This window comes from Marmota marmota, unplaced genomic scaffold (genome assembly GCF_001458135.2).
Source record: "Marmota marmota marmota unplaced genomic scaffold, marMar, whole genome shotgun sequence".
Classification (NCBI taxonomy): Eukaryota; Metazoa; Chordata; class Mammalia; order Rodentia; family Sciuridae; genus Marmota; species Marmota marmota.
The window spans coordinates 23,137,143-23,158,539 of record NW_026000026.1 but is presented as its reverse complement, the minus strand read 5'-3'; the positions used below and the strand labels follow the sequence as shown (position 1 = coordinate 23,158,539).

At 39.7% G+C, this 21,397-nt stretch overlaps 1 protein-coding gene across 11 annotated transcripts in view; it reads right to left on the bottom strand.

Moving 5' to 3' along the window:
- The window catches only part of Ncoa6 (nuclear receptor coactivator 6), a 73,477-nt gene that overhangs the window by 2,037 nt on the left and 50,043 nt on the right, over positions 1-21,397 (bottom strand). For 7 of the 11 annotated variants that reach the window (XM_048811086.1, XM_048811090.1, XM_048811091.1 and 4 more), the window contains 4 exons: positions 16,402-19,389; positions 12,872-12,940; positions 9,823-9,859; positions 5,758-5,906 (listed from right to left, as the gene is read on the bottom strand). In XM_048811086.1, coding sequence (XP_048667043.1) covers positions 5,758-5,906; positions 9,823-9,859; positions 12,872-12,940; positions 16,402-19,389 — 3,243 coding nt within the window. The remainder of the gene's footprint in view (positions 1-5,757; positions 5,907-9,822; positions 9,860-12,871; positions 12,941-16,401; positions 19,390-21,397) is intronic. The other 4 variants (XM_048811092.1, XM_015481482.2, XM_048811088.1 and 1 more) reach the window with 3 other exon arrangements.

Below are 21,397 nucleotides of genomic sequence, written 5' to 3'. Positions count from 1 at the left end.
ACAATAATTTTATTTTTTTAATTTTTATATGGTGCTGAGGCTTGAACCCAGTGCCTCACACGTGCTAGGCAAGCACTCTACCACTGAGCCCCAGCCCCAGCCCTGTATCATAGTATTTTGAGAACACAGACTCCCATATATATGTAAACACATTTTTTTCCTGCTGTTAGCTATGGTAATTGCTAAGAAATGAGACCTACATAACTTTCCAAGAGGTGCCTGTGCAATATTTTCATTCTTCCATTGGTGAATATTTCCATATGTAAGCCATGTGCCAGGTGGTACACACCTGTAATCCTAGGGACTCCGCAGGCTGAGGCAGGAGAATGGCAAAAACATAAAATGGCCAGCCTCAGCAACTTAGTGAGATACTGTTTCAAAATAAAAAATAAAAAGGGCTGGGTTATGGGGCTGGGGATGTGGCTCAAGTGGTAGCGCTCTTGCGTGGCATGCAAGCGGCCCGGGTTCGATCCTCAGCACCACATACAAACAAAGATGTTATGTCCGCTGAGAACTAAAAAATAAATATTAAAAAATTCCCTCTCTCTCTCTCTCCAAAAAAAAAAAAAAAAAGGGGCTGGGTTAATTACTCCTGGATTCTATCCCCACTGCCCCAACCCTCATTTTTTTTTTCCCCAATATGATGAGTATTTTCTTACTTGGGAGATCATGTTGCTTGTCTCATGTGGTAGAATCAGTCTCTCTGATTTACTTATTAGTCTTTACTAATCAGAGGACAATTCATCTGACAGGATATTGATAATGTTGTTTTGTTGTTGTTGCAGTACTGGGGATTAAATCCAGGGCCCTAGGAAAGCTAGGCAAGCACTTTACCACAGAGGTACATGCCCATCCCTTTTTATTTTCTATTTTGAAATAGGGTCTCACTAAGTTGCTTTGAACTTGAGATTCTCCTGTCTCAGTCTCCTGAATCACTGGGATTACAACCATGAGCCACCTAACATGGCTCAAGGCTGTTTTTTAAATGATGCTACAAAAGAGACCAGTTTTAGGCAGTCATTCAGGGTTTTCTCCCACAAGATGTATCTATTATGCTCATTGCATTTTGGCAATAAACGTCTGCTTTAATTAATCAAATCTGTATATTTGAAAAGTTTCTTATTTATTTTTTAAGATGTTGCTTCTCAAGTTACTGGCTGTGGGAGGATTAGGGTAATCACCTACTGTGTTGTCACAGGCACCTTAGGTTGTCTCAGGAACATCACAGCTGCTGCTATTTATAGATTGCTCTTAATTTCCATAGCATTAACATATTTTCCCTGTTTCAAACTTATGCTTTGATTTCATGTTTTTAACTACTGATCCATTTTCTGAATATAACACAAATTATCATAAATAGAAGAGTAAATAAATAATGAGAAAGGAAACTAGAAAAACCATTTCTGTATTCATATGAATTGATGTAAGTAAGACTATTCATTTGCATGTTTGTGAACATTATACAATTTTAAAAGAAAGTTCACTGATTTGTGGAAGCCAATTTTTGTGTTTGTAATTAAAAGTGGAAAAGAAAATTCAACAACCAAAACCAAAAACAACAGATCAGAGAGTGACAAGCCAACCATGTGGACCTCCTTGGACTTGTTCAGAAATCATCCATCCCACCTGCTCAAGCCTGGCAGTCTATCAGGCCTTGGCCAGCATATCAACATAAGCAAACTCTGCTCTCACAGCAAGAGCAGGACCAATGTTACTGGTTCCTCACAAAATTAACACTTTTTATTAGAAACTGTTCACTATATTTTTCAGCCTTTAAGATTTTCTTAAGAAACAGAATGAGGCCAGGCGTGGTGGCTCACACCTGTAATCCTGGTGGCTCAGGAGGCTGAGGTAGGATTGCAAGTTCAAGGCCAGCCTCAGCAACATAGCGAGGCACTGCCTCTAAATAAAATTTTAAGGGCTGGAGATGTGGCTCAGTTGTTAAGTGCCCTGGGTTCCATCTCCATAATAAACAAACAAACAAACAAACAAATAAACAAAGAACCCCAAAGAAACACAGAATGTTTATGATTTTGTGTGTGCATATATGACCAAAATCATTTAAGTGCAAAAAGGACAAATCTTTTTTTCCCCTCTCTAAAATTGGGAAAAATCACAGATTCTGCAGGAAGATAATTTGTATTTCAGATAGGCAACATTATATGTGTCTCCAAATTTGAGATGTGTACATTTTAGAAAACAGCTTGATATTTTGTGATCAATTTCTGGGTATGGGTTGAAATTCAATCATAGGAAGTTATCTTATGGCTTGGTTCACATTTTTGGACACAACACAGCAGGCCAAAAATATGCATATTATTAAATTAAAGAATCCTTTAATTTGGATTCAGGACCTATTTTTTTCTCTTAAAAACCCCAAAGAATTATGGTACTCATATCTAATTTAAAAGGTAATTCTGGGACAGTGAAAGAGTAAAGCCTCGGGGCTTGAGGCTGATGTGGAGATCTATACACGGTCGTGACTCTTGGGGCTAGCTGGAATTCTGCCATCCTCTAGAGAGACACTTACTCATACCCCTCCAAAAAGATCACAAAGCCTGGGAGGGTCATTATGGCTTCTTCTAGGCCAGTTGTTAAGCCTCAATGTTTAGGCACTTGAAAATAACTATGACCACCCTGGAACCATAACCAGTTTAAGTATATAGGCCTACTTCCTACCTCCCAACCAGCAGAAAAGCTGGAAAGATGGTTCTAGCTTTCCAGCTCTTCTTGGCTGGCAGTTGTCTGCAGAGTGGTTCTAATTTGAGCATCTGTCCAGCTGTTTCTGAGATTAATTCTTTCTGGTGCACTGTAAATTACTTTATTAGTACCTTGAGGCTCTGGGCTCAGGCCAAGTTTTCAAAACTCTGGTGTGTGACATCTTTTATTTTATTTTTATTTTGAGACAGTCTTTCACTAAATTGCTTATTTAGGGCCTTGCTAAATTGCTGAGGCTGGCTTTGAACTTGCAATCCTCCTGCTTTGGTATCCCGAGCTGCTGAGATTATAGGTGTGCACACCATGCCTGGCGGCTTGTTTAAAAGTAATTAAATATAGACCATACTCAATTGCTTAGAAGATGTTAATTCTTTAGGAAAGTGAAAGGCTATAAGGACATGCAGAACTGAGGGGAGGTGGATTTTCCTATGGAACTCCATACACCTTTCCTTTCATGTTTCAAGTTCAATGCTTTGTTATGTCAAAAGGCATGCTCTTTCCAAAGAAGTTTCTGATTAGGAGGAGAAAGAAAGTTTTTGGCTTCATTTCTGTATCTAAAGTGAGGATATGTAAGAGGACCCTGCCTGTGGTGTACATAGTATGACTGGAAGGAAAGAAGGCTCTGTAACTTCTCCCCTCACTCTCCAGCAGGCCGAAGTGAGGTGGTATTATTACTTTAAATATCTTTGTTTTACCTATATATGACCTGTAGACTTGTGGCTTACTTCCAGGGGCACTTTTGAGGCATTACAACATTCTTGCCCAGAAACATGACCTGCCAACAACAGCTGAGTCCTCAGGTCAGTTTTTGATGTCTAGTGTTGGTATGCTAGGATCTGTATGTACCAAATGGTACTTGGCCATTTCTCAGCAGTCCTGCTGATAGCAGGTACTCGGCCAGGATTCCAGCTCTTCTACAAACTAGTCAAGCTCAGCACATTTCCTGAGAGCATGAAGTAGCAGACCCTCTCTCAGATCTGGGCCTTTGCACCTGCTAGATCTTTTGCCTAGAATACTCCACTGAATACACACAGATTTTCAGTCTTTAGGTTTCAGCTAAACATTCGTTTCTCCAAAAAAGTCTTCTCTCACCTTGTAGAGAAGCAAGGATCCTACCCATGTGCTCTTACAGTACCATGTGATTTTGCCATCATAGTATCTAACACTTAACACCCTGTATTAAAATTTATCTTTCAATGTGGTGAAATACAAAAAATGTCTTTTCACTATTATACCCCTGGGTCTGGAATCTAGTAAATTCTTTTTTTTTTATACTTTATTAGTTGTTGTTGGACCTTTATTTATTTATATGTGGTGCTGAGAATCGAACCCAGTGCCTCACACATGCTAGGCAAGCGCTCAACCACTGAGCCACAACCCCAGCCCTAGTAAATTCTTAATATATATTTGATAGATAATTATTCATTTAATAATTACTGATTGACACTTTTCTGATTAGGCACTAGACATGCAGTGGTGAACAAACAGTGGTGATCATCAGCAGACATGATCTCCTGCTCTAATAATAATTACCTATTACACAAACAGGTATAAAATTATATCTGTGTTGTCACAACAGTAACAACTGAGCTAAGGTAAGTGGGAAGAGTGGGACATTAAGGAAAAGAAGAGAGGTAGGAAGAGCACTTCCTGCAACAGCTATAACATATGCACAGGCCTTGTGATGAGAGGGATGAGGACAGCATGTCCTAGTTGCTGAGGAGGTGAGATAACACTGAGGGGGTATGACAGGGGCTAGACTGCCCAGGACCTTTGTGAATCATGATGAGGCTTTTAGACTTTAATCCTAATTACAATGGTGAATCATTGAAAGGTTTTATGATAGTGGGCAGCAATGGAGTTGGAAAAAAGTATCTGGATTTGGGTCACCCGAGATAAAATTAACAGCTTTTTGGATTGAATCTGATGTGAGGGTGAGAGAGAGAGGGCTCTCAGGGAAGTCTTGCTTAATGGATACTCATTGGTTGCATTCACTGAGATGGGGAATAGTATAAGAGGACCTGACATCAGAGGTAAAAATCACAAGTGTCTAAGATCTCTAGGAGATCTTAGAAATACATTTACATGTACTAGAAATACATTTTTTTCTTTTTTGTGATACTGGGGATTGAATCCAGCAGTGTTCTACCACTGAGCTATATCCCCAGTCCTTCTTATTTTTATTTTGAGATAGGATCTCACTAAGTTGCCAAGGCTAGCCTTGAACTTGAGCTCCTCCTGTCTCAGCCTCCTGAGTTGCTGGGATTAGAGGTGGGTACAACCATGCCCAGCTAGCAACATAAATTTTAGACTCATCTGTAAAAGGTTGTAACTAAAGGAGGAAGGTATAAAGACCAATTGGGGGAAAATATTCATTAAAGAGAAAAGGAGACTTAGGATCAAAGTTTGAGGTAAGTCAACATCTACTAGCTGGATATGGAGAAAGATAAGGAGCAGCCAGAGAAGCAGCAGAAGTGATTGAGAGTTCTGGGTCACAGAAGCGAAAAGAAGAGTTAATTAAAAAATTAGACAGTAGTCAATGGAGAAGAGGATGTTGTTAGTATAAGTTTCCTGAGGTCACAAAAGATAGGATCAATGGCACAGGTGGAGGAATTGGCCTTGGCCAGCTACTCTATCGTGGTAGGAACAAAGAAGGCTGCTAGTAAATTAATGTCTTAGTAGTGGGAAGTTGAAAGTTCCATTTTCTCAGTGAAGTAATTAATAAGAGAACTGATCACAGAATTGTAGAAAGATGGCTGGGCCATATGTAAGACCTATCTGAAGTGAGTGACCATGAATTTAAAGTGAGGTCAAACTGCCCTGTTTGTTTTTCTAGCAGTGTTTGTTGCTCTTGTGCACACACACACAAAACATTTAGTTAAATGAATAAACAAAGAAAGGATCAAACAAGTAGTAGAAATCAAAATAACCTGACAAATTTAAGGGATAAGAGTGAAGAAGGACAAAGTCCTCTGCTGCTGTGATAGAGACCCTCCTCCTCTATGTGACCCATGCATCGTACCACAGTCCACTGCTAACCTTTAGTCGAGCTGGAGGCTGAAGCAGGTCGGGAGGATCGCTTACGATGTCCATTTTCCACATTTTCAGAAGCCACAGTTGGCTCTTCAGTTCGGGAGTTTCTTCGGCTTGGGGTTTTGGACTTTTCAACAATCTCTTTTGGCTCACTGCTGACAAAGGGAAGCACAAAGTTTCCAAGGAGGTGAAGGAAACAAGTCACACTAAAAGTGACTCTTCAGAGTGTTTCATTCATAAGGTAGGAGATTATCTCGTTCTGGAGAGAAAATATTCTGCCACTGGGACAATAAGCATGAACTTCTCTACTATTGAGAATTTAGTTGGTCTAGCTTGCTACATTAGAGAAAATAAATACTAAAGCACATGCTGGTGAAATTCTTCAAAAACAGGTAACAGACTTAAGAATTAAGGACAAACCTCCCCCAAAACTTCCTCATCCCTCTTCCTAAAGTAATAATACTTCCCTTTAAAAACTAAGATTTTGGATTTTGTGATTTTTTTTGAGTCATTAAACAATTTTTGTGTTTAATAAGTTGTTTGAAAACTGCTAATAACTTAAACAGCATCCAAAATCTAGGACACTGCAAACTATATTGGCATTTACTATGAGTCTGTTATAGTCAGATAATGGTACAAGTCACATTATGGAAATATATTCACAATACATTGCTACCTAGGTAGTATTAATTGTCCCAATCTCAAGCCTCCTTTTTTAGTATGTGAAGATCTATTATTATTGAGGATAGAGTGAAAAAATATTTTCATACATTCCTGATGGAGTATAAACTCAATAGTTCTCAACTTTGCCTCTTAGGGGACATTTCACAATGTCTAGAGACATATATATATTTTTTTTCTTAATAGAACTGGATACTCAACCCAGGTCTTTATGCATGGTAGGTGAGTGCTCTACCACTGAGCTACATGTACAGACCTCTGGAAATATTTGATTGACATGACTTGGGAGAAGTGCTACTAACATCATTTGCATGGGGGCCAGGGATACTGCTATAACCCTACATGCATAAGACAGTCCCCTACAAGAAAGAGTTATCTGGTCCAGAATGTAAATGATGTTGAGGTTGAGAAAAACGGACATAAATCCTTTGTCTCAGAAATTACGTTTCGATTTTGCCTTAGGAAACAAATCTTTTTTTTAAAGCATTTTTAACTGTAGATAGACACAATACCTTTATTTAATTTATTTATTTTTATGTGATGCTGGGGATTGAACCCAGTGCCTCACACATGCTAGGCAAGCGCTCTACCACTGAGCCACAACCCCAGCCCAGGAAACAAATCTTTTTACAGAGCTCTAATTACACACAAAGATATTAAAATGCTTTATTTGTACTAGTGGAAACAGAATACCTAAATGCCTAACAATAATAGATTAACTAAATTATGGCACATCCATATGCAATCATGAAAAATCATGTTGCGTAAGATGATTTTATGATAAACTTAAATCATTATTTGTGTCTGTGAGCATTCATATTGGGGACTGAACCCAGTGATGCTCTACCACTGAGCTACATCACCAGCCCTTTTTAATTTTTATTTTGAGACAGGGTCTCATGATACATTATTATGTGGGGGAAAAAGTTACCAATATTATGAATAATAAAATTCTATTTTCATTACAATATATATTGAGTATATAGGTGTCTACATATGAATGAATGAATAAGAAAAAAAAAATATACACACACACACACACACACATATTTGGCATAATATATCTGTATGTATGGTCTGTGAAGAGGACTAGAAAATGGTGAACTTAAATACATACAGTGAATATTACTGAATTATAGGAACACTGGTTTCCTGGTAAGTTATTTTCTTTGTAATTCTATGATCTGAATTTGATGTCGTTTTTTTTTTTTTTCTTAATTTTATTTATTTATTTTTATGTGGTGCTGAGAATCAAACCTAGGGCTCATACGTGCTAGGCAAGTGCCCTACCGCTGAGCCACAACCCCACCCTATGATCTGAATTTGAAACTTTCTTTATAAACTATTACTATTTCATAGTTCAAAAAATGCATACTAAAACCAGAAAACAAAAAAGAAGTTAATTAAATATTATTGGAACTGAAAAGGCATAGAATTGGAGAAAAAATAATATAACAAAACAAAAGTGGTCAAAGACTACCTCTTCTGGGAAATCTTTTATGCTTCACTTCCCAAGCGGAGTTATCTCTTCTGTCTTTTGAGTTCACAGTCTGTATCTGGTATTCTTTAGCTCCCATCAGATTATATAGCACATATTTTAATGTCTTGGGTGCTCTATTAGATTTTGGGATACTTAAGGGCACAAACTGGTGATTACCAGTTATCTATTCCCCTTCACTGTTCACTCCTACCAGAAGACCCTTCATAGTAGCACCACAGGTAGGAACTAGGCTACACTGTTTACTACCCTGCTTTAAGTACAACAACCACTTCACACCCAAACACAAGCTGAAGCAAGTCAAAGACAGGCTAGACTGGAGCTGGGGTGGAATTACAAGTCAAGAGGATTAACACCTCCTTTTAGAGGTTGTAAGGATGCCTTTCTGGCTGGGATTCCAAAAGACAAACATTCTGAGGAAGGAAGATTCTATATGGGGGGGCCTCTTTCTGCTGGTAAAACAAAAGCCAAAGTAATAATGCCCTTATGTTTATATGGTTAATGCTCAGACAGCTCTGAAACAAATACCCATAAGGTATTTTTTGTCTGATTAGTTTCTTTCTCTAGACAAATAGTTGGTGTATGTTTGAGAAATGCAAATGAATTCAAACACTGGCTCAGTCCAAATGAAACCTGACAAGGCAGAGTGATAAAGCCGGAATAGCATTGAATTTGGAATCAGATGACCAGGGGTCAAGTTGGAAAGATACTTTTATCAGCTATGATATTTAATTCTCTCTATGCATCAGACTCTAGATCTGTAAATCCATATTTTTTTTTCCTGCTATAATACAGAGATTAAAGGCGAGGGCTCTGGAGTCAGAAAGACTGTATTTGAATCTTAGCTTCATCCTTTACTAAATCCGTGAATTGGACAATTCAGTTAACCTCTCTGAGCTTTAGATTCCTCTTCTATTAGAATTTATTTTTCCTAATAGACACTGTAAAAATCAAGTGAGATAATACATTTAGGGAGCTTGTAGCCCAGAGTATGACAAGAAATAGAATTCAAATAAATGTTGGCTATTATTGCCTCCTTATGTGGCTGATATGAAGATTAAATGAGAAAATGACTGTAAAGGAGTTTTATAAACTAAGTTGCTGTATAAATATGAGATATTCTTTAAAATTTATCTAGTTCCTTCCCAGATGAAAAAGGGATGACTAGCCAGGCATGGTGGTGCACACTTGTAATCCCAGTTACTCGGGAGGCTGAAGTAGGAGGAACAAAGTATAAGGCTAGCAACTTAGTAAGACTGTATCAAAATGAAAAATAAAAAGGGCTGGGGATATAGCTCAGTGGTAGAGTGCTTTTCTAACATGCATGAGGTCCCAGGTTTAATCCCCAGTACCATACTTTTACACACAGAAAAAAGAATGATATTTGGAAGACATTTCTCTCCATGGGGCTAATGAGGTTGAAGACACAAATGTGCTTCATTTTGTTAAATTATGTGGGGCTGCATAATTAACAGAACAAACCATGTATGGGGTCAGACCCTACCTGGCTTTCTCTCTCTTTTCCTTGAGGATCCAACAGATATACTTCATATGGTAGAATGCAAGAATTCTTAGTGACACTTAGGACAACAGCTCCCATACATTGAACACTTACTATTTATTTTCCATGTTGAATGCTAAACATGTTATTCAGTTTTCAGAACAACCACAAATGGTAGAGAGACTGACTCTGCCACCTAATTTTATCAAGAAAAATGTTACCTCTGAATGGTTAGGACTCATAGCAGCTCTCTACATGAGCAGTAAAACAGACTGCTACAAGAGTGCAGGAAAAGGACAAGGTGAAAATAGGTTTAAAGACTACAAAAGCTGACACCCTTCAAAGAGGCTTACGCTATGGTCATGCTAATCTGCAGAAATGATCATCTTACCTTTGTCCAGAGACTATGGCAGCATTTGCCTCGAGTTCTGTCAAAAATACAAAGGACAGACATGAGACGTGTAAGATGCTGGTCTAAATGTCCACAGGGAGATGCTAGGTGTCTATGACAATTCTGAATGTCCTAATTAGGCTAATGGGTCTCTATGCCCAGGGTTTCACCCTAAATGGTACGGAGACAAAAGCTGGCATGAACCCAATTTGGTTTGTTGGGAATATAAGATACTTACTTGGTTTATTTTTATTTCTACTTCATACTGTGAAATAATCCTGTTTGGATCAACAGAACTAAATTTCACAGTGCCTGGTTCATATTTCACCCAGCTACAACTAAGTTAGTAAAATAAGTCTCTTCCTTTCATATAGAAAAGACTGTTTTCAGTCTTAAAATATCATCACCCTCATGCACTTTTTAAAAAAAGATAGCAATCTTCAAACATGTCTTGAACATCTATTATGGATGCATTTTTCTCCAAACAACTTCCTCATTGAGCTGTGGAGGGCAGAGTGCCTTGCTTTGAGATACCACCCACAGACTCCATCACATCCCTTTTTTTCAACCTTCCAGCAATGCCCTCCAAGAAAAGACAGTCTCAATGATTTGTCTAGCAGAGTTTTATGTCAATGAGTACCCCGAGTTTATTAAACACTTCTCAACAGCAGAAGAAAACGTCTGCTTCCTTTAGTATATGAGTTTAGGTAGCTTCATCTTCCACAAAAGCCCCTCCCTGATGGCACCAGACGGCAGTGATCTGTACTGCCTCTGGCCTGCCATGGCCCTGCACCTGTTTTTCCATTCAGGAAATTCAAGTACCTCATACTTGGTGTACTATCTAAGTTGCTTTACTGAGTACATGGTAACCTTCTTGAAGGCAGTGAAGTCAGAGTGCCTGGTTTGAAGCCAATCCTAAAAAACCAAAGGCCAAATGCTCTCTCTGATATGTGGAAGCTAACACACAATGATGTGGCTGGGGAGAACAGAAGTTCATTGGATTAGACAAAGGGAAAATAAAGGAAAGGGAAGGGGGATGGGAGTAGGAAAGACAGCAGAATGAACCAGACATAACTTTCCTATGTTCATATATGAATACATGATCAGTGTAACTCCACATCATGTAGAGCCACTAGAATGGGAAGTTATACTCCATGTATGTATACTATGCCAAAATACATTATATTGTTATGTATAACTAAAAAGAATAAAAATAAATATTTATATAACTGATAACTGATATAAGTAGAGGGCTCTGAGGATATTTTAAGGAGATTTATATTTTATTTTTAGTACTGGGAATTGACCTCAAAGTTTCTTTACCATTGAGCTACGTTCCCCAGCTCTTTTAATTTTTTTATTTTGAGACAGGATCTCATTAAGTTGCTGAGGCTGTCCTTGAACTTTCGGTCTTCCTGTTTTAGCCTCCTGGTTGCTGGGATTATAGGTGTGTGCCACCACATCTGGCTTAAGGAGATTCATTTAAGACAAACTTTAAAAAGGAACAGAGTTTTTCAGCTAATTATTCTGAGAGAAAGAAAAAAATGATAATAACAAAGCTCATTTTCTGGAGTAAAGAGGTGGGGCAAGAAATGGAATTCCCTTTCCTTTTTTAATGTCTTATTCTTTTTTTTAAATATTTTTTTTAGTTGTAGGTGAACACAATATCTTTATTTATTTCTTTATTTTTATGTGGTGCTGAGGATCAAACCTGGTGCCTCACATGTTCAAGGCAAGCTCTCTGCCACTGGGCCACAGCCCCAGCCCCAGCCCCAATCTCTTATTCTTATGAAAAAAAGTTTTACCATTTAATCCCTTTTCTGAATAAATTATTATTTTTTTAGTTGTTGACGGACCTTTAATTTATTTATTTTTATGTGGTGCTGAGGATTGAACCCAGTGCCTCACATGTGCTAGGCAAGCGCTTTACCATTGAGTAACAACCCCAGCCAGTCCTTTTCTGAATAATTTGTTCTGTTTCTACTCTTTTCAAAATTTTCACCATAATGCCAGTTATCATGTAGGCAGCTGGCAGCACAGAAAAGAATTTGAGTAAATGAAATGTTTTTTGCTCATACATTCTGTCCAGAGGTCTGATTCTTTCTAGTGTGTGCGGGTGGAAGTCCTATCCATCATACAGGTTATAGCACCCTGAAGCAAGTTTTAAAATAACTTTCTATTTCTATTGGCTACTACTCATAGAATTGAATATGGTTATGATGCCTTTTCTTACTAATTTTGTTAAGTGTATACCTTCCATGATATTCTAATCTCTTTGTGGGAACCAGTCACACATTTTTCCCCTCCTCCTATCCCTCAGCCAACCTCCAGTGACAGAGGCAAGACTAAACTGTACCACCTATGATACTCATCTGCTTCTGCAGTCTAACCCATGAATGCAGAACAAGTGCTACTATTGTCAATCAAGATCCTCATGTCTTCAGAGCTGACCCAGCATCCCATAGCAATCATCTGTCAGATTACCATGGACTCTTCCTTTCAGAAACATCATCCCTAGGGCTATTTACAATATCTTGGTCATGGGGAGAAACTAAGCCATCTAGAGATGATTGAAATGACTGCCTCCCCAGAGGAATGACTACCTCACTGCGTCAGAGGCTCTTTGAATAGGCCTCCACTGATTTCAGGATGATGCAATCATTATTTTGGTGTATTATTTGGTGCTTGCCACCCCAGTAAATCACTTTATGCCATATAGTCTGATGTCAGCTGTAGGTGCCTGGGTCAGGGAACAGGGCCAACTCTGCAGTGGGAACCACTCATGACTGGGTGGGAGACTGACAATGAGCACAGAGATGCCCTTCTTGATGTTGATATTACAAATGTGTAAGAGAGCAAGCTGTTGGGAAAAATAACCTCAAAATATACTGCAGAAGTTCTGCCATTAAATGGAAGTCTGCCTGAAAGCAAACAAATAAGACATGTCCAGCCATTTTCTGGTATAAGAACATGTGACACTGAGGACAAAAGTAGTTCCTTCATATGTGACCCATTCCATTCCAAGAAGTTTTTCCTACACATGTCTTACCTGATCTGGCAACAGGCCCCTGCAGTGCTGTGGCTGGAGTATCCTTTGGAACTAAATTCTGTGAAGGGGCTAGGGCAAGAAAAAAAAATTACAGACCTTTCACTTTTTTTTTTTTTTTAAATAAAACAAAAAGCATTAACTGAATCAAGGACCTATTTGCTTAAACACTGTACTCTTAGAGTGAGTACTTGACAATGACCTTGAAATTACAAGTAAAATTTATTTAACAAATCAACTAGTATACCACTAAGTAACAAACAGTATCACTTAAGAATGTTTTTCCTCTTTATGTATGTAAAAATCAAGGAAGGAAATGGCCATGAAAAGATTTGCACTCACATTTTTTGCTTCCTTTTTTTTTGTACTGAGGATTGAACCTAGGGGCGCTCAACCACTGAGTCACATTCCCAGCCCTTTTTATTTTATATTTTAAGACAGGGTCTCACTAAATTGATCAGAGCCTCACTAAGTTGTTGAGGCTAGCTTTGAACTCGTGTTCCTCCTGCCTCAGGCTCCTGAGTGGCTGGGATTATAGGTGTGTTCCACCACGCTTGACATACTTTTTGCCTTTTGAGGGAAAGCATGTCTTACTAGAAAATCCAAGTCATTTTTAGATTATACCATTCACCTTAGCTTTTTAAAATTCCTGCCTTACCCTTCCTCAGACTATATTCCTTGAGAACTAAAACTATCATATAATTTTGTACTTTCATATAGCACCTAACAAGAGTGATGGGCATAAAGCAAGTATGCAATCCATACTTACTGAGTAAGTCAACCTGATATTATTTACCTGTGTAACAAATAGTTACAAAGAACTTTTGTCTAGGGCCCAGGTACTGTACCACAAACACTTAGAGACCAAATTACATCATTCATATCAAGAACCCAGTTTGGTATTAATGATAAATACATGTGATACACTAGAGTGCACTGTGATGTCACATGACAATTATACATAAAGTGCCATGGGAGTCCAAAGTAATGGAGTTCAATTCTAGGTTGAGATATCTGAAGGCATATTAAGGGAAAAATGTCAGAATTAGCCTTTGAAGAACAGAAAGAACTCAGGCCTTGAGGAATGGAATGGAATAAATGACACACTCTAGAACAGAAACTTTCTGGATCATATGGTAAAGATTAAAGGTACAGATATGCCATAGTCATTCAAGGGTGTGTCCTCCCATCTTGATACTTGAATCTTAAGTAAACACTACAACAGTAGGTTCCCTCTTATGGAAACTGAATTTTGTAGATTTCTTCTCCTGCTTAATCAAGCAGTCAATAATATACTTGGTTAAGAATTTATCATTGATGCTTATCTGATAAAGCTTAAAACTATACCTTAACTTCTACTTTTAACTTCAGTATTGTTTTCTCACATTTTCAAGGTAAAAGCACAGAAGTCCCTTGAAAAAGAATAGAAACAATCACTATAAGCAAAGTGGGTGGCCATAACTAAAACTGAGAATTTTTTCCCACTGCTGGTTCATCTCCTCAAAATTTATGTATTTCTCTTATTTTTATATAACCCAAATAAAAATATTTTCTAATTACTTCTCATCATTCTTTTCGTACCAGAGGGAGAAGTTCCCTGAAAAAAGAAATAAAAATATTTAATAAAAGAGAATACTTAAGTCATACCAGGTTTCTTTTTAATTCTTATGGTCACCAACATCATCAAAACTTGAAAAAGAAACAAAAGAGTGCTCATCCTGTAAAATCTTTGTCTTCTACTGAGGCAGCAAAATCCAAAAAACCTTTGTTTCTCCCTGTACCTTTTAACACTGAGGTAAAGAGGCAGATGAGGGGAATTAGCTTTTCTAGAGTTCTACATGAGATAGCATTCTGGTCACAGGACGTTAAAAACTTTTATTGAATCTTTGTATAAATTCAGAGAGGTAGGAATTACAATCTCTATTTTACAGATAAAGTACAAGGAACTTACCTGACTGTAACCAGTGGAACTAAAATTTGAACTCTGATTATACCCTGAAACTTGTGTTCTTTCTGCCCCTACTCCTGAGTGCTTATCATTGAGTGGTAGGCACTCAAAGCATTTTAGCTGCATAAATAAGACAGGTACTATTAGCTGACTTTGGATATTGCAGAGGCCCTCCCAGCTCTTGAGAATGTGGGACTGATTAGTCTCTGGGGAAATGGAGCTTCTGCATCTTATGCCTCTAGGAAGGAAGAAGAGGAGGAAGCAAGGGTGGGAAACCAGACAGGAAGGAGAGGGGCTATAAGGATACCTATGCTTTCATTTTTAGCTCATCTTAACACTACATAGGAAATATCCTGAACTAGATTATCTATGAATGGAATGGAAAAATTTACAAAGAGATTATATTAAAAGAAAACTGTGGGTCTGGGATTTGTGGCTCAGTGGTAGAGTACTTGCCTAGCATGTGTGAGGCAGTCAGTTCAATTCTCAGCACTGCATATAAATGAATGAATAAAATAAAGATCCATTAACTAAAAAAAATTTTTTTAAAAAAACTGGAAATCACTTTTTTTTTTCACCATTTACTAATCAATCATTATATTGTTTTTGTTTTTGTGGGGATCAAACCCACGTGTGCTTTACCACTGAGCTACATCCTTGGCCTGTTTATTTTTAAATTGAGATGGGGTCTTGCTAAGTTGCTTAAGTATTCACTAGGTTGCTGGGGCTGGCCTTGAATTTGTGTTCTTCCTGTCTCTGGGATTACAGGCATGCAGCACCATACTTGGCCCAACTGTTATATTCTAAGCCTAGTATTCAGCTTGTTATATGAATTACTTCACTGAAATCTTACAACTACTATTTTCCCCATAATTCAAAGAAGGAAACTTATAGTTAGTAGTGGTCAAGTAACTTGCCCTACTCCATCTGGCTGTAAATGCTGGTGCTATGTTATCAACCCAAACCTATCTGACAATTTGCCACTTTGATCCTTCCACATCTGTTAACATGGAGCCCAATTTTCTCAAAAGCTCTTCTCTGGGGGTAGCCCAGACAGAAAGAGAATATTCCCTGAGGTGGAGTACAATGAGAACAGGGCTATAGAACCTGCTCTGATAAAGCTGCGAGCAAGTCTTCCTCATGGTAAGGGGAACCTGCAGAAGCTGTCATTTATGTTTAAGAGAAACTGCCAGGCTGGAGACTCACAGTATAGACAGAACAAATATTAATCTTCTTAGAGCTTCAATCTTCTCATCCATACAATTGGGTAAGACAACCTAACATGGTTGATATGAAAATGATGTGATAATGTATATAGAAACACTCCCTTGTAAACTGAGAAACTTTTTATATATATATATAACAAAATGTGTTGTTTTAGGAGCTGAGAACCATATCCATGAGCGTAAACATAACATGTGATTTAAAAGCATATTTTCCAGTGTATTTTCAATAAATAAAATTATCACTATTGGCATTTAGCCCATTCTTCCTCCAAGTAGAAAAGGAATCATGCTTTTCCTCTTATGGGATAGGTCATCAAAAAACTCTGACATTATGAGTGATGCCAAGGCCAAGTACATACCTATGCTGGGTAGAAGCTCTGGATGGGATCCCACCTTCTCCTCCACTAGGCCACCCACAAGTGGCTCCGATGCTATGCCACCATGATTGCTTTTTGTGGTCGGCGTCGTGGAGATGAGCTCAGAGGATACCAGAGTGGGTACTATTGAGCGTATACTGGTGGGGAGAGCACCGCCAGGCAAGCTGGGTCCTGCTGAGGCAGAGCCCAGGCCCACTGGACTAGAGGTCATTTTTAGCAGAGTAGGTGCTGGGGGTGTTGGAGTTTTACTGTCCAGCTCTGTGGATAACTGCTCTGTTCCCACAAGTCCAGGAGCTGTGGTCTCCAGCCCTTGGCCTTCAGTCTCTCCATCTGCACCATATTGCTCTTCCCCTTTTTCAAGAGAGCCTGTAACTTTCTTACATGCCTTGGTCAACAAAATCTGGCCAATTTTGTCCACTTTTCCTTTGCCCTTACTAGATGAGACCGGGCTTCGTCGGTTGACAGAGGAGCCTGGACTATTGGTCAGAAGGGGAGAAACCATTGTGGTTGACTGTGACGAGGGGAGAGTGCTCTGATCTGCTGAGGTGCTCACCTGAGGACTGGCCTCATCTGGATTCAATTCTTTCACTTGCTGGATAGGGACATGAGGAGGGACAACTGGAGAAGATGTACAAGGAGGTGAAGGAAGCTGAACAGGAGTGGCTCGTGAGTTAAGAACCAAGGGTCGACTTGCCTGTATGTTGGAAGCAGGACTACTGGAGGGGACATTAGGTGGTACAGGAGCTGAAGAAAATTTTATGTTCTGAGGTATGTGTAAAGGACCAACAACTGCAACAGAGGGAGGCATCAGGCCAGAGTTGGTTGTCAGTGGGGCCGCAGGAATTGTGCTTGGCTGTGATCCTTTCATAACCTGAATTATTGAGGATGAATTGATAAAGACAGGTGTAATGAATTGAGGCCGGGCATTAGACTGAGCAGCTGACTGTCCCTCAGAAACCATAACCTTGCTACCCACATTGGGCATCGTGACAACTGTTGACATCAATGCAGACTGCAAATGAGTTGGCAGGGCTGCTGATGTGTTAGCTGAAGTGGTTATGGGATTGGAAGTGACAAAAACAGTTATTTGATTTGGGGGCAAGGGAGTGGAAATGGAGGAAGAACTGACAGGTCTTGACATTACTGGAGGGATGCTTGGTGCAACATTGGAACTGACCTCACTCATTTCTGGATGCACAAGGGTTGAACACGGCTCATTACTGTGAGGTAAGTTTAGGGAATTAGAGGGCTCTTTAGAAGACGGATCCTGCAGTGTGGGAATGACAGGTGCTTTTTTGAGGTCCTCCCCTGAAACTAATGGAGGTGTTACTTCCAGATCTGTAAGCCCAGGGGGTTTAATGGTCACATTAGGAGCTCCAGAGTTGTCAAGAAGTTGACTTAACGATGTTGGTGCTTCCCTCATGGCAGGAGACACCAAAGTTTTGTTCTCTTCAACACTGGAAAGTTTGTTAGGATCCGAAGGCTGCCCATCCTTTTTGGATTGATCTTCAGGGACAACCATTTTAACTTCTTGGGCAGGGACTACTTTTAGCTCAACATTTACCTGTTCCTTCCTACCCTGGGAATTCTGGCAATCACTGTCCTGAGGCATATTCAAGCTCTCCTTGTTATCCTCGAGAACAGCCCCCACTGCAGCCACAGGCACGGTGGGATTCTGAGGATTCAGCCCACTGTTGTTAGGAAAGCTCCCAGGTACAGGGGGATTGGCCAGAGGAGTGGGACTGACCAACACATTTCTTGGTAACTCCACATTTTGCAACAGGGCTGCATTTGTTTGAGATGCCAGAGTAAGTTTAGGGGCTTTTGAATTTTGCCTCCCAGGACTTGGGGTAGTTTTCCTACTGGACCCAGGACTAGACCTGCGACTGTTGCTTGGACTAGCTCGTTTTGTTGCTCCAGAATTAGACTGCTTTCCAGAATTCACCACCACAGAATCTAATTTGTGAGTTTGTGGGCCTGCAAAATTGGAAGGATTATTCATGGTAAGATTTGAAGGTGCTTGCCCAATGGCCTTCAGAGTTGTTGGATTTAGGCCCTGTTGATCAAAGCCCCTATTTAAATTTGGCCTAGGAGGTAAAGGAATATTAATCTGTGGAGGAAAGAGTCCTGCTATGGAGGCATTGAGTCTTTCTGGTGACAGACTGATTTCTGAAGGTTCTGTGCTAGGAGGGCGGTTGTTGGGTGTCTGAGGATAATAGGGTCTGGGGCTGGCTCTGTTTGGTGTTTTAGGCCTAGATGTCTGGGTTGGAGCAGCCACATTTGGAAAGTGGTGGCCATGGGAGCTGGGAAGGGAATTTACAGGGGGTTGCTGGGGAGTTGCACCTTGAGTTGCTGAAAGGGGTGATGGTCCAGGTTTGGGCCCTGTCATCAGTAACTGGTTCTGGGAAACTACTAAGTGCGAAGGCATGTTATTCGGGCCTCCTGAGACCGATGGAACTTCACTGCCACTTGCTTCAGGAAGTGAAGACATCTCTCCCAGAGGTGAGCTAGAAGGATTCTGTGGGTTCTCCTGGTATACCATTTTCCTCGAATTACTTCCCAAAGGAGTATTTACAGGCATTGGCATTCTTTGTTTATCAGGTGATGGTGGCACAGAGGCAGGTCCTTGCAAACTGACCATGACAGGTACATTGCCACTCTGCTGCATGGGCATTCTCTGAGAGTCTGGGTTCAGAGGTCCCCTTGGGGGATGGACATTTTGGGAGACTGGAAGTCTAACGGATTTGGGATCTTGCTGCATCATGAGCATCATCATCATTTGTTGTTGTTGCTGCTGTTGCTGTTGCTGCTGAGACTGTGGCTGACTAGGAGGTGGAGGCTGCTGTTGCTGCTGAGGCATTTGTGGCTGTGGCTGCTGTTGTGGTGGCTGTGGTGGGGGTGCCACATGCTGCATGAGTTGAGGAGGCATCTGCTGCAGTGGCCTCTGTTCAACTGGTTGAGTAGGATAACCTAAAACAAGCCCCCAAAATCAGGGAAGTTAGACTTTCAGCAAGAGAACTTTGCACCTTTAGAGTATAGCCAAGCAATACTCATCTAGGTGGCAGGCAGAATGTGCACAAACAGCTCAGGCATCCCTGCTCCTGGGGCAGGGGACAGCCCCTCATTATTTGACATGAGTAAAGAGGCACACTGCTTAAGGAAGCAAAAAGCAAAGCATTAGGAATGTGGAGCTCCTCAGTGTGCAGGGTCTGAATGAGGCATTAGTGTACTAAGACTGAGAGTACTCCATACTACTATGGCAGATGGTCCAAATATGAAAGAAGAAAACTACATCAACAGCAAGTGGCTGGCCACCAGCTTTCGGGTCTCATGTAGACATAATCAGAATTTCACTGTTTACGTGAATGATGTAAAGCCTTTAGGGTTCCCTTTTTCTGTTAGCAGAGAATTGTTTGTTTGTTTTTTAAATTTTTTTTAAGTTGTAGTTGGACATAATATCTCTATTTCATATGAGGTTTTTATGTGGTGCTGAGGATCGAACCCAGGGACCCGCAAGTGGGAGGCAAGTGTTCTACGACTGAGCTACAACCCCAGCCCCACCCCAGAATTGCTTTTTTTAAGCTTTGAATTTGTTGAAAACAACAGCATTGAAGATAGCCTTTTTATTCTTTCAATAGAAGTAAAATGTAAAATTCTAGGATTCGTTCCTTAAGAAAGAAGGATTTAAAATTATTCTAGTCCATTGGCTCCGTACACTATGCTGCATCCTTCAGGCTCATTCTTTGAGGAAAACGGGTTGAACTGAACTGCCCCTTGGTGCACATCAGCATCAATAAGAACAATAAGGGCTGATATACGTTGTAAATAAAATGAGGGCACCGAAGTTTTTTGCATATTAATTTCCATTTACTTTCTTACATGTAAACCTCTATTTGGAGAAATGTTTTCTATGAATCCACAACTGGAGAATAAATAAGCCAGAAGCAGAACTCTCAGAAATAAAAATAATTTTGGAATAAGAACTCTGAGGAACAATGCCTTCCAGACTTGAAGAAGACAACATTTCAAATGATTACATCTTTTGAAAATCTGGTATTTTAGAATAAAAACCTTAAAAATCAGCAAAGAGGATAGAAAGATAATCAAATTAAACCAAAAGTAAGGTCATTCAGTGGGAAAAAGTAGGCATATGGCTGGGATACAGTTCCACAAACTGGATCATTCGACTGTTGCATGAAAAATATATGTGGAAGGTTTAACAGGGTACAATAATGTGAATGGTTGGCTCTGGCAGTTGGAAGAAATGCTGGCTCAAAATTTTCACAGAACAGTACCAAATACTGTGGGTCAGATTTCATACTCAGGAGCTAATTAATTTCTTCTTGTCAAAGATTTCCATAGTACCAATGGGTGCAATGTGCAGAATCCAGTTTTGAAGATTTTCATAAAAATTCTTTTGGTTTTAGGCCCAACTAACTTCTTGACCTTATAAAGCCGAAAGCATATGAGATTTTTACAGGTTTTTACAATGGGATTTTATTTTTTACATCTAGTCTGGGGTTCTCACATTAAGAAAATTATAATTTCTTCAAAAGTCCATTCGTGTCAGTTTTATTACACAGATGCCTTTCATCTTTAAAATCAGCTTACCAGACAGCACAGCAAATACCAAAGAGGGCAGCATAGAGTGGCCTCTTTAAAGTAACAGCCAAAGACATGGCTGCTATAAAGGGTCCAGAAACTGGAGGCAGCAGTCCAAAGTGCACTACTAGGAAAACAGATTGGGGTTGATGTGCTAGAATGGTGGAGAGGGAAAGCCATGACACACACAGTGCCCATACACAATCAAAAAACAAATTTATTAGTCAAGGATGCAAACTCATCTGTCTTTAAGGGGCCAGGCATGTGGTAAAGAAAAGAAGTAGGCTAATATAAGACAGCAGGAGTCCTGTGGACACTGCCAAACTGCAGAGCAGATACGCTTTCTTAACAGCATTTAAATTCAGGTTTTTGCTTA